Below are 14,416 nucleotides of genomic sequence, written 5' to 3'. Positions count from 1 at the left end.
CTTGACATTGATTTTGTGAAACCATCTGGTTCAACCCGATCGATGTCAAAACTAAGGAACATCGACCATAACCCATCGATGGTTTATAAACATCGATGGCCATCCCTAATGAGAATTGTATCAGCCAATCAGATGATCTAATTTCCAAACTAATTTGCATAAGGAATTTATTTGCTCTCCATAACTTACTTAGGTCCTTTCTCATCCTAGTCTAATTGAAAACCTTCAAAACCAGCCAAAGATGGTTGATATCAAGAACATTCTTGACCAATTGGCTTTCTTTTTGAAGACTATTGCATGATGGTCCGATCAAAAGTAGTAAAATAGAAAACTGTTGACTGACAGTTCATAAACCAATCGGAAAGGATTGTTTTGAATGAGTATTAATGATGGCCATTGTGGCCTTTGCCATCAATGTTGTTACATATCAGTGGTCATTCATTATATTTGACTGACTGGCCTGTGGGCCAATCAGAATACGGGGGCGGGGCTTCACTGGTGTCGTGGGTGGAGCTATGCTCCGTGTCCCAGGAAATAGCAAAACAAAACTAGTAGTTTGAGCTTGACATTGATTTTGTGAAACCATCTGGTTCAACCCGATCTATGTCAAAACTAAGGAACATCGACCATAACCCATCGATGGTTTATAAACATCGATGTCCGATGGCCATCCCTAATGAGAATTGCATCAGCCAATCAGATGGTCTAATTTCCAAACTAATTTGCATAAGGAATTTATTTGCTCTCCATAACTTACTTAGGTCCTTCCTCACCCTAGTCTAATTGAAAACCTTCAAAACCAGCCAAAGATGGTTGATAACAAGAACATTCTTGACCAATTGGCTTCCTGGTTAAAGACTATTGCATGATGGTCCCATCAAAAGTAGTAAAATAGAAAACTGTTGACTGACAGTACATAAACCAATCGGAAAGGATTGTTTTGAATGAGTATTAATGATTGCCATTGTGGCCTTTGCCATCAATGTTGTTACATATCAGTGGTCATTCATTATGTTTGACTGACTGGCCTGTGGGCCAATCAGAATATGGGGGCGGGGCTTCACTGGTGTCGTGGGTGGAGCTATGCTCCGTGTCCCAGGAAATAGCAAAACAAAACTAGTAGTTTGAGCTTGACATTGATTGTGTGAAACCATCTGGTTCAACCCGATCGATGTCAAAACTAAGGAACATCGACCATAACCCATCGATGGTTTATAAACATCGATGGCCGATGGCCATCACTAATGAGAATTGCATCAGCCAATCAGATGGTCTAATTTCCAAACTAATTTGCATAAGGAATTTATTTGCTCTCCATAACTTACTTAGGTCCTTCCTCACCCTAGTCTAATTGAAAACCTTCAAAACCAGCTAAAGATGGTTGATAACAAGTACATTCTTGACCAATTGGCTTCCTGGTTGAAGACTATTGCATGATGGTCCCATCAAAAGTAGTAATATAGAAAACAATTGACTGACAGTACATAAAGCAATCGGAAAGGATTGATTTGAATGAGTATTAAGGATGGCCATTGTGGCCTTTGCCATCAATGTTGTTACATATCAGTGGTCATTCATTATATTTGACTGACTGGCCTGTGGGCCAATCAGAATACGGGGGCGGAGCTATGCTCCGTGTCCCAGGAAATAGCAAAACAAAACTAGTAGTTTGAGCTTGACATTAATTGTGTGAAACCATCTGGTTCAACCCGATCGATGTCAAAACTAAGGAACATCGACCATAACCCATCGATGGTTTATAAACATCGATGGCCGATGGCCATCCCTAATGAGAATTGCATCAGCCAATCAGATGGTCTAATTTCCAAACTAATTTGCATAAGGAATTTATTTGCTCTCCATAACTTACTTAGGTCCTTCCTCACCCTAGTCTAATTGAAAACCTTCAAAACCAGCCAAAGATGGTTGATAACAAGAACATTCTTGACCAATTGGCTTCCTGGTTGAAGACTATTGCATGATGGTCCCATCAAAAGTAGTAAAATAGAAAACTGTTGACTGACTGTACATAAACCAATCGGAAAGGATTGTTTTGAATGAGTATTAATGATGGCCATTGTGGCCTTTGCCATCAATGTTGTTACATATCAGCGGTCATTCATTATATTTGACTGACTGGACTGTGGGCCAATCAGAATACGGGGGCGGGGCTTCACTGGTGTCGTGGGTGGAGCTATGCTCCGTGTCCCAGGAAATAGCAAAACAAAACTAGTAGTTTGAGCTAGACATTGATTGTGTGAAACCATCAGGTTCAACCCGATCGATGTCAAAACTAAGGAACATCGACCATAACCCATCGATGGTTTATAAACATTGATAGCCGATGGCCGATGGCCATCCCTAATGAGAATTGCATCAGCCAATCAGATGGTCTAATTTCCAAACTAATTTGCATAAGGAATTTATTTGCTCTCCATAACTTACTTAGGTCCTTCCTCACCCTAGTCTAATATAAAACCTTCAAAACCAGCCAAAAATGGTTGATAACAAGAACATTCTTGACCAATTGGCTTCCTGGTTGAAGACTATTGCATGATGGTCCCATCAAAAGTAGTAAAATAGAAAACTGTTGACTGACAGTACATAAACCAATCGGAAAGGATTGTTTTGAATGAGTATTAATGATGGCCATTGTGGCCTTTGCCATCAATGTTGTTACATATCAGTGGTCATTCATTATATTTGACTGACTGGCCTGTGGGCCAATCAGAATACGGGGACGGGGCTTCACTGGTGTCGTGGGTGGAGCTATGCTCCGTGTCCCAGGAAATAGCAAAACAAAACTAGTAGTTTGAGCTTGACATTGATTTTGTGAAACCATCTGGTTCAACCCGATCGATGTCAAAACTAAGGAACATCGACCATAACCCATCGATGGTTTATAAACATCGATGGCCATCCCTAATGAGAATTGTATCAGCCAATCAGATGATCTAATTTCCAAACTAATTTGCATAAGGAATTTATTTGCTCTCCATAACTTACTTAGGTCCTTTCTCATCCTAGTCTAATTGAAAACCTTCAAAACCAGCCAAAGATGGTTGATATCAAGAACATTCTTGACCAATTGGCTTTCTTTTTGAAGACTATTGCATGATGGTCCGATCAAAAGTAGTAAAATAGAAAACTGTTGACTGACAGTTCATAAACCAATCGGAAAGGATTGTTTTGAATGAGTATTAATGATGGCCATTGTGGCCTTTGCCATCAATGTTGTTACATATCAGTGGTCATTCATTATATTTGACTGACTGGCCTGTGGGCCAATCAGAATACGGGGGCGGGGCTTCACTGGTGTCGTGGGTGGAGCTATGCTCCGTGTCCCAGGAAATAGCAAAACAAAACTAGTAGTTTGAGCTTGACATTGATTTTGTGAAACCATCTGGTTCAACCCGATCTATGTCAAAACTAAGGAACATCGACCATAACCCATCGATGGTTTATAAACATCGATGTCCGATGGCCATCCCTAATGAGAATTGCATCAGCCAATCAGATGGTCTAATTTCCAAACTAATTTGCATAAGGAATTTATTTGCTCTCCATAACTTACTTAGGTCCTTCCTCACCCTAGTCTAATTGAAAACCTTCAAAACCAGCCAAAGATGGTTGATAACAAGAACATTCTTGACCAATTGGCTTCCTGGTTAAAGACTATTGCATGATGGTCCCATCAAAAGTAGTAAAATAGAAAACTGTTGACTGACAGTACATAAACCAATCGGAAAGGATTGTTTTGAATGAGTATTAATGATTGCCATTGTGGCCTTTGCCATCAATGTTGTTACATATCAGTGGTCATTCATTATGTTTGACTGACTGGCCTGTGGGCCAATCAGAATATGGGGGCGGGGCTTCACTGGTGTCGTGGGTGGAGCTATGCTCCGTGTCCCAGGAAATAGCAAAACAAAACTAGTAGTTTGAGCTTGACATTGATTGTGTGAAACCATCTGGTTCAACCCGATCGATGTCAAAACTAAGGAACATCGACCATAACCCATCGATGGTTTATAAACATCGATGGCCGATGGCCATCACTAATGAGAATTGCATCAGCCAATCAGATGGTCTAATTTCCAAACTAATTTGCATAAGGAATTTATTTGCTCTCCATAACTTACTTAGGTCCTTCCTCACCCTAGTCTAATTGAAAACCTTCAAAACCAGCTAAAGATGGTTGATAACAAGTACATTCTTGACCAATTGGCTTCCTGGTTGAAGACTATTGCATGATGGTCCCATCAAAAGTAGTAATATAGAAAACAATTGACTGACAGTACATAAAGCAATCGGAAAGGATTGATTTGAATGAGTATTAAGGATGGCCATTGTGGCCTTTGCCATCAATGTTGTTACATATCAGTGGTCATTCATTATATTTGACTGACTGGCCTGTGGGCCAATCAGAATACGGGGGCGGAGCTATGCTCCGTGTCCCAGGAAATAGCAAAACAAAACTAGTAGTTTGAGCTTGACATTAATTGTGTGAAACCATCTGGTTCAACCCGATCGATGTCAAAACTAAGGAACATCGACCATAACCCATCGATGGTTTATAAACATCGATGGCCGATGGCCATCCCTAATGAGAATTGCATCAGCCAATCAGATGGTCTAATTTCCAAACTAATTTGCATAAGGAATTTATTTGCTCTCCATAACTTACTTAGGTCCTTCCTCACCCTAGTCTAATTGAAAACCTTCAAAACCAGCCAAAGATGGTTGATAACAAGAACATTCTTGACCAATTGGCTTCCTGGTTGAAGACTATTGCATGATGGTCCCATCAAAAGTAGTAAAATAGAAAACTGTTGACTGACTGTACATAAACCAATCGGAAAGGATTGTTTTGAATGAGTATTAATGATGGCCATTGTGGCCTTTGCCATCAATGTTGTTACATATCAGCGGTCATTCATTATATTTGACTGACTGGACTGTGGGCCAATCAGAATACGGGGGCGGGGCTTCACTGGTGTCGTGGGTGGAGCTATGCTCCGTGTCCCAGGAAATAGCAAAACAAAACTAGTAGTTTGAGCTAGACATTGATTGTGTGAAACCATCAGGTTCAACCCGATCGATGTCAAAACTAAGGAACATCGACCATAACCCATCGATGGTTTATAAACATTGATAGCCGATGGCCGATGGCCATCCCTAATGAGAATTGCATCAGCCAATCAGATGGTCTAATTTCCAAACTAATTTGCATAAGGAATTTATTTGCTCTCCATAACTTACTTAGGTCCTTCCTCACCCTAGTCTATTTGAAAACAGTCAAAACCAGCCAAAGATGGTTGATAACAAGTACATTCTTGACCAATTGGCTTCCTAGTTGAAAACTATTGCATGATGGTCCCATCAAAAGTAGTAAAATAGAAAACTGTTGACTGACAGTACATAAACCAATTGGAAAGGATTGTTTTGAATGAGTATTAATGATGGCCATTGTGGCCTTTGCCATCAATGTTGTTACATATCAGTGGTCATTCATTATATTTGACTGACTGGCCTGTGGGCCAATCAGAATATGGTAGTGGGGCTTCACTGGTGTCGTGGGTGGAGCTATGCTCCGTGTCCCAGGAAATAGCAAAACAAAACTAGTAGTTTGAGCTTGACATTGATTTTGTGAAACCATCTGGTTCAACCCGATCTATGTCAAAACTAAGGAACATCGACCATAACCCATCGATGGTTTATAAACATCGATGTCCGATGGCCATCCCTAATGAGAATTGCATCAGCCAATCAGATGGTCTAATTTCCAAACTAATTTGCATAAGGAATTTATTTGCTCTCCATAACTTACTTAGGTCCTTCCTCACCCTAGTCTAATTGAAAACCTTCAAAACCAGCCAAAGATGGTTGATAACAAGAACATTCTTGACCAATTGGCTTCCTGGTTAAAGACTATTGCATGATGGTCCCATCAAAAGTAGTAAAATAGAAAACTGTTGACTGACAGTACATAAACCAATCGGAAAGGATTGTTTTGAATGAGTATTAATGATTGCCATTGTGGCCTTTGCCATCAATGTTGTTACATATCAGTGGTCATTCATTATGTTTGACTGACTGGCCTGTGGGCCAATCAGAATATGGGGGCGGGGCTTCACTGGTGTCGTGGGTGGAGCTATGCTCCGTGTCCCAGGAAATAGCAAAACAAAACTAGTAGTTTGAGCTTGACATTGATTGTGTGAAACCATCTGGTTCAACCCGATCGATGTCAAAACTAAGGAACATCGACCATAACCCATCGATGGTTTATAAACATCGATGGCCGATGGCCATCACTAATGAGAATTGCATCAGCCAATCAGATGGTCTAATTTCCAAACTAATTTGCATAAGGAATTTATTTGCTCTCCATAACTTACTTAGGTCCTTCCTCACCCTAGTCTAATTGAAAACCTTCAAAACTAGCTAAAGATGGTTGATAACAAGTACATTCTTGACCAATTGGCTTCCTGGTTGAAGACTATTGCATGATGGTCCCATCAAAAGTAGTAATATAGAAAACAATTGACTGACAGTACATAAAGCAATCGGAAAGGATTGATTTGAATGAGTATTAAGGATGGCCATTGTGGCCTTTGCCATCAATGTTGTTACATATCAGTGGTCATTCATTATATTTGACTGACTGGCCTGTGGGCCAATCAGAATATGGGGGCGGGGCTTCACTGGTGTCGTGGGTGGAGCTATGCTCCGTGTCCCAGGAAATAGCAAAACAAAACTAGTAGTTTGAGCTTGACATTGAGTGTGAAACCATCTGGTTCAACCCGATCGATGTCAAAACTAAGGAACATCGACCATAACCCATCGATGGTTTATAAACATCGATGGCCGATGGCCATCACTAATGAGAATTGCATCAGCCAATCAGATGGTCTAATTTCCAAACTAATTTGCATAAGGAATTTATTTGCTCTCCATAACTTACTTAAGTCCTTCCTCACCCTAGTCTAATTGAAAACCTTCAAAACCAGCTAAAGATGGTTGATAACAAGTACATTCTTGACCAATTGGCTTCCTGGTTGAAGACTATTGCATGATGGTCCCATCAAAAGTAGTAATATAGAAAACAATTGACTGACAGTACATAAAGCAATCGGAAAGGATTGATTTGAATGAGTATTAAGGATGGCCATTGTGGCCTTTGCCATCAATGTTGTTACATATCAGTGGTCATTCATTATATTTGACTGACTGGCCTGTGGGCCAATCAGAATACGGGGGCGGAGCTATGCTCCGTGTCCCAGGAAATAGCAAAACAAAACTAGTAGTTTGAGCTTGACATTAATTGTGTGAAACCATCTGGTTCAACCCGATCGATGTCAAAACTAAGGAACATCGACCATAACCCATCGATGGTTTATAAACATCGATGGCCGATGGCCATCCCTAATGAGAATTGCATCAGCCAATCAGATGGTCTAATTTCCAAACTAATTTGCATAAGGAATTTATTTGCTCTCCATAACTTACTTAGGTCCTTCCTCACCCTAGTCTAATTGAAAACCTTCAAAACCAGCCAAAGATGGTTGATAACAAGAACATTCTTGACCAATTGGCTTCCTGGTTGAAGACTATTGCATGATGGTCCCATCAAAAGTAGTAAAATAGAAAACTGTTGACTGACTGTACATAAACCAATCGGAAAGGATTGTTTTGAATGAGTATTAATGATGGCCATTGTGGCCTTTGCCATCAATGTTGTTACATATCAGCGGTCATTCATTATATTTGACTGACTGGACTGTGGGCCAATCAGAATACGGGGGCGGGGCTTCACTGGTGTCGTGGGTGGAGCTATGCTCCGTGTCCCAGGAAATAGCAAAACAAAACTAGTAGTTTGAGCTAGACATTGATTGTGTGAAACCATCAGGTTCAACCCGATCGATGTCCAAACTAAGGAACATCGACCATAACCCATCGATGGTTTATAAACATTGATAGCCGATGGCCGATGGCCATCCCTAATGAGAATTGCATCAGCCAATCAGATGGTCTAATTTCCAAACTAATTTGCATAAGGAATTTATTTGCTCTTCATAACTTACTTAGGTCCTTCCTCACCCTAGTCTATTTGAAAACAGTCAAAACCAGCCAAAGATGGTTGATAACAAGTACATTCTTGACCAATTGGCTTCCTAGTTGAAAACTATTGCATGATGGTCCCATCAAAAGTAGTAAAATAGAAAACTGTTGACTGACAGTACATAAACCAATTGGAAAGGATTGTTTTGAATGAGTATTAATGATGGCCATTGTGGCCTTTGCCATCAATGTTGTTACATATCAGTGGTCATTCATTATATTTGACTGACTGGCCTGTGGGCCAATCAGAATATGGGGGTGGGGCTTCACTGGTGTCGTGGGTGGAGCTATGCTCCGTGTCCCAGGAAATAGCAAAACAAAACTAGTAGTTTGAGCTAGACATTGATTGTGTGAAACCATCCGGTTCAACCCGATCGATGTCAAAACTAAGGAACATCGACCATAACCCATCGATGGCTTATAAACATCGATGGCCGATGGCCATCCCTAATGAGAATTGCATCAGCCAATCAGATGGTCTAATTTCCAAACTAATTTGCATAAGGAATTTATTTGCTCTCCATAACTTACTTAGGTCCTTCCTCACCCTAGTCTAATTGAAAACCTTCAAAACCAGCCAAAGATGGTTGATAACAAGAATATTGAGAATGGCATCCCCAGACAGGGGAAGGAGGGCGTGATGAAGGTCGTTCGCGACTACTACAGCGACCTCTACTCCCCTAAGACTACAGACACAGATGAGGCGGATAAGTTCCTGTCAGGTATCACTAACACTATTGATCCTGCAGGTAAATCAGCCATGGATGCTCCCTTGGCGTTGGAGGAGGTGCTCTCTGCCGCTAAATCCTTTAGGCAGGGCAGGACTCCGGGCAGTGATGGTCTCCCAGCAGAGCTTTATGTTGCGCTGTGGGATCTCATTGGCCCGGACCTGCTCGAGCTGTACGAGGAGATGGTGGTGGAGGGCAAAATGCCTTCTTCACTGAGGGAAGGAATGATCACGATCTTGTATAAGCGTAAGGGGGAGAGATGTGACCTGAAAAATTGGCGTCCCATCTCTCTTCTGAACGTGGACTACAAAATCCTCGCCAAGGTACTGGCCAACCGGCTGAAGGCTGTCATTGGGCAGATCGTTCACCCAGACCAAACCTGCGCCATTCCCGGCCGCAGAATCGCAGACAGCCTTGCCCTCCTCAGAGACACGGTCCATTACGTGAAAGACCGTAATGTGTGCACAGCCCTGATCAGTCTTGATCAGGAAAAGGCCTTTGACCGTGTCTCCCATGAGCTGATGGGCAAGGTACTGCGTAAATTTGGTCTTGGTGAGCTATTCTGTTCGTATGTTAACCTGATGTACCTTGACATTTACAGCTCGGTGTTGGTGAACGGCTGGAAGACTGACCCCTTCCCTGTCATGTCTGGGGTCAGACAAGGCTGCCCTCTTTCACCTCTTCTTTTTGTTTGTGTTATAGAGCTCTTCGCTGTATCCATCAGGCAAAATCAAGAGATCAGAGGGATCACCGCACCGGGTCCAGACCACCCAGAGGCCAAGTGTTCGCTGTACATGGATGACGTCACTGTGTTCTGCGCAGACCAGAGATCGGTGGCGGCCCTCGTCCAGACCTGCGAAGACTTCGGCCGTGCTTCAGGAGCAAGGGTCAACCTTGGGAAGTCAGAGGCTATGCTCTTCGGAAAGTGGCACCTGTCGTCCTCCACTCCATTTCCATTCACGGTAAAGCCAGACCTCATCAAGATCCTTGGTGTCTGGTTCGGAGGAGATGGAGCGGCCCTGAAGTGCTGGGATGAAAGACTTGCGACAATGCGTCAGAAACTGGGATTGTGGAGTCTCAGAGACCTTACCATCGAAGGGAAAACACTTGTGCTGCGGAATGAGATTCTTCCTGTTCTTCAGTACACCGCCCAGGCCTGGCCACCTCTGGCGGCGATCTGCAAGGCCATCACACGGGCTGTTTTCCACTTCATCTGGGGCTCCAAAATGGACAGAGTCAAGCGGATTGTTATGTACAAAGATCCCCTCAAAGGTGGCAAAGGCATTCCAGACATTCCAACTATGCTGAGAGCCTTTTTTGCATGTAACTGTATCCGCAGAACTTTGATAGACAATTGTGCCGGCTCTGCGGGGAACTCCATGTCCCGCTTCTTCCTCCTACCAATGTGGAGGACCCTTAAATGGGACAAGTGGGACAGCTCCATCCCTTACAACTGGACTACTCCATGGTTCTACCTGGATGTGTCCAAGTTTGTGAGGGAGCACCAACTGGAGGGATTGAAACCCGACTTGTGGAAACCTAAAACTGTCCACAAGCTCATCAGAGCCAAAGACGTCATGGAACCGATTTCAGGGCTCCCTTCAGCAACTGCCAAGTTTGTCTGGGAGTATGTGGCCTCCAAAAGGCTCACAAATAGACACAAAGACTTGTCATGGATGGCCATTCAGGGGGGCTTACCTCACCGGTCATTCATGCACTCCCGAAACTTGTGTAGGTATAGACATTGTCCCTGGTGCTTTGTGCATGAAGAAACCTCCATGCACATCTTCTGGGACTGCACCTACGCACAGTTGTTGTTGGATGCCCTAGAGACTGAATTCAAGGACTCCGTGCCCAGGAACTGTCTTTCATACCTTTCGGTATTGTATGGACTATTCCCGGGCACCCACACGTATGGGGCGACCCAGGAAGCCTGGCGCCTTATAAACTGTGTTAAGGACGCTTTGTGGTTTGCCAGAAATCGACTCATATTGAGGAGGGAGAGAATGTCCGTTCAGGACTGCCGCAGGCTGGTTCACAGCCTGCTCAGAGACTATTCCATTCGGGATAGCCCTGAGGAAGAAGAGGACTAAACCCCTTTTCTTCTGGTCCTTTCCCCTTGTTTGGACTGTTTTATAAGACTTTGGGACCGTGGCCCCTTCCCCCTCACTTCACAATGTCTGTTGTTTTGTTGATGTATTTCTATTTATTGCCCTCCCCTTATATATGTCTGTCTGGTCAATAAAGCTTCGGGCATGTGATTCCTCCTCCCCCACCCCCCACCCTCCACACCCATAGTCTTGTATACTGTTGTGTAAATGTTACCGTTAGAATGCATAGTGCATAGTATAGTCTATAGTGTGAGTTTATCTTGTACTGTATTTTATAATATGTACTATACTGTCTGCATGTGTACTGTGTTTTGGCTGTGCTGCGACACGGTATATGTGTGATATTTGTTATCGTCTGTTTTTTGCATTCTTTATGTACAATAAAGACCTGCTTTTTCAATCAAAAAATTGGCTTCCTGGTTGAAGACTATTGCATGATGGTCCCATCAAAAGTAGTAAAATAGAAAACTGTTGACTGACAGTACATAAACCAATCGGAAAGGATTGTTTTGAATGAGTATTAAGGATGGCCATTGTGGCCTTTGCCATCAATGTTGTTACATATCAGTGGTCATTCATTATATTTGACTGACTGGCCTGTGGGCCAATCAGAATACGGGGGCGGGGCTTCACTGGTGTCGTGGGTGGAGCTATGCTCCGTGTCCCAGGAAATAGCAAAACAAAACTAGTAGTTTGAGCTTGACATTGATTGTGTGAAACCATCTGGTTCAACCCGATCGATGTCAAAACTAAGGAACATCGACCATAAGCCATCAATGGTTTATAAACATCGATGGCCGATGGCCATCCCTAATGAGAATTGCTTCAGCCAATCAGATGGTCTAATTTCCAAACTAATTTGCATAAGGAATTTATTTGCTCTCCATAACTTACTTAGGTCCTTCCTCACCCTAGTCTAATTGAAAACCTTCAAAACCAGCCAAAGATGGTTGATAACAAGAACATTCTTGACCAATTGGCTTCCTGGTTGAAGACTATTGCATGGTGGTCCCATCAAAAGTAGTAAAATAGAAAACTGTTGACTGACAGTACATAAACCAATCGGAAAGGATTGTTTTAAATGAGTATTAATGATGGCCATTGTGGCCTTTGCCATCAATGTTGTTACATATCAGTGGTCATTCATTATATTTGACTGACTGGCCTGTGGGCCAATCAGAATATGGGGGCGGGGCTTCACTGGTGTCGTGGGTGGAGCTATGCTCCGTGTCCCAGGAAATAGCAAAACAAAACTAGTAGTTTGAGCTTGACATTGAGTGTGAAACCATCTGGTTCAACCCGATCGATGTCAAAACTAAGGAACATCGACCATAACCCATCGATGGTTTATAAACATCGATGGCCGATGGCCATCACTAATGAGAATTGCATCAGCCAATCAGATGGTCTAATTTCCAAACTAATTTGCATAAGGAATTTATTTGCTCTCCATAACTTACTTAGGTCCTTCCTCACCCTAGTCTAATTGAAAACCTTCAAAACCAGCTAAAGATGGTTGATAACAAGTACATTCTTGACCAATTGGCTTCCTGGTTGAAGACTATTGCATGATGGTCCCATCAAAAGTAGTAATATAGAAAACAATTGACTGACAGTACATAAAGCAATCGGAAAGGATTGATTTGAATGAGTATTAAGGATGGCCATTGTGGCCTTTGCCATCAATGTTGTTACATATCAGTGGTCATTCATTATATTTGACTGACTGGCCTGTGGGCCAATCAGAATACGGGGGCGGAGCTATGCTCCGTGTCCCAGGAAATAGCAAAACAAAACTAGTAGTTTGAGCTTGACATTAATTGTGTGAAACCATCTGGTTCAACCCGATCGATGTCAAAACTAAGGAACATCGACCATAACCCATCGATGGTTTATAAACATCGATGGCCGATGGCCATCCCTAATGAGAATTGCATCAGCCAATCAGATGGTCTAATTTCCAAACTAATTTGCATAAGGAATTTATTTGCTCTCCATAACTTACTTAGGTCCTTCCTCACCCTAGTCTAATTGAAAACCTTCAAAACCAGCCAAAGATGGTTGATAACAAGAACATTCTTGACCAATTGGTTTCCTGGTTGAAGACTATTGCATGATGGTCCCATCAAAAGTAGTAAAATAGAAAACTGTTGACTGACTGTACATAAACCAATCGGAAAGGATTGTTTTGAATGAGTATTAATGATGGCCATTGTGGCCTTTGCCATCAATGTTGTTACATATCAGCGGTCATTCATTATATTTGACTGACTGGACTGTGGGCCAATCAGAATACGGGGGCGGGGCTTCACTGGTGTCGTGGGTGGAGCTATGCTCCGTGTCCCAGGAAATAGCAAAACAAAACTAGTAGTTTGAGCTAGACATTGATTGTGTGAAACCATCAGGTTCAACCCGATCGATGTCAAAACTAAGGAACATCGACCATAACCCATCGATGGTTTATAAACATTGATAGCCGATGGCCGATGGCCATCCCTAATGAGAATTGCATCAGCCAATCAGATGGTCTAATTTCCAAACTAATTTGCATAAGGAATTTATTTGCTCTTCATAACTTACTTAGGTCCTTCCTCACCCTAGTCTATTTGAAAACAGTCAAAACCAGCCAAAGATGGTTGATAACAAGTACATTCTTGACCAATTGGCTTCCTAGTTGAAAACTATTGCATGATGGTCCCATCAAAAGTAGTAAAATAGAAAACTGTTGACTGACAGTACATAAACCAATTGGAAAGGATTGTTTTGAATGAGTATTAATGATGGCCATTGTGGCCTTTGCCATCAATGTTGTTACATATCAGTGGTCATTCATTATATTTGACTGACTGGCCTGTGGGCCAATCAGAATATGGGGGTGGGGCTTCACTGGTGTCGTGGGTGGAGCTATGCTCCGTGTCCCAAGAAATAGCAAAACAAAACTAGTAGTTTGAGCTAGACATTGATTGTGTGAAACCATCCGGTTCAACCCGATCGATGTCAAAACTAAGGAACATCGACCATAACCCATCGATGGCTTATAAACATCGATGGCCGATGGCCATCCCTAATGAGAATTGCATCAGCCAATCAGATGGTCTAATTTCCAAACTAATTTGCATAAGGAATTTATTTGCTCTCCATAACTTACTTAGGTCCTTCCTCACCCTAGTCTAATTGAAAACCTTCAAAACCAGCCAAAGATGGTTGATAACAAGAATATTCTTGACCAATTGGCTTCCTGGTTGAAGACTATTGCATGATGGTCCCATCAAAAGTAGTAAAATAGAAAACTGTTGACTGACAGTACATAAACCAATCGGAAAGGATTGTTTTGAATGAGTATTAAGGATGGCCATTGTGGCCTTTGCCATCAATGTTGTTACATATCAGTGGTCATTCATTATATTTGACTGACTGGCCTGTGGGCCAATCAGAATACGGGGGCGGGGCTTCACT

The 14,416-nt window shown here is 42.3% G+C and overlaps 1 protein-coding gene across 1 annotated transcript; it reads left to right on the top strand.

Annotated features, from left to right (window-relative positions):
- Positions 1-8,737: 8,737 nt before the first annotated feature.
- On the top strand, positions 8,738-11,346 carry LOC146019514 (uncharacterized). The gene is made up of 2 exons (XM_083152036.1): positions 8,738-8,843; positions 9,552-11,346. Exons 1-2 carry the CDS (start codon positions 8,762-8,764, stop codon positions 10,940-10,942), a joined length of 1,473 nt encoding a protein of 490 aa, XP_083008162.1. The 5' UTR covers positions 8,738-8,761; the 3' UTR covers positions 10,943-11,346.
- Positions 11,347-14,416: the final 3,070 nt, after the last annotated feature.

Source organism: Crinia signifera, chromosome 7, assembly GCF_055691185.1.
Source record: "Crinia signifera chromosome 7, ASM5569118v1, whole genome shotgun sequence".
NCBI classification, from domain to species: Eukaryota; Metazoa; Chordata; class Amphibia; order Anura; family Myobatrachidae; genus Crinia; species Crinia signifera.
This window is presented reverse-complemented; position numbering and strand designations above follow the sequence as displayed.

Bases quoted from the DNA above. Each gene is read 5' to 3' on its own strand.
- LOC146019514 (XM_083152036.1), top strand. From the start codon at position 8,762: ATGAAGGTCGTTCGCGACTACTACAGCGACCTCTACTCCCCTAAGACT. The intron at 8,844-9,551 runs GTATCACTAACA...TTTGTGTTATAG, and splicing joins GGCGGATAAGTTCCTGTCAG to AGCTCTTCGCTGTATCCATC.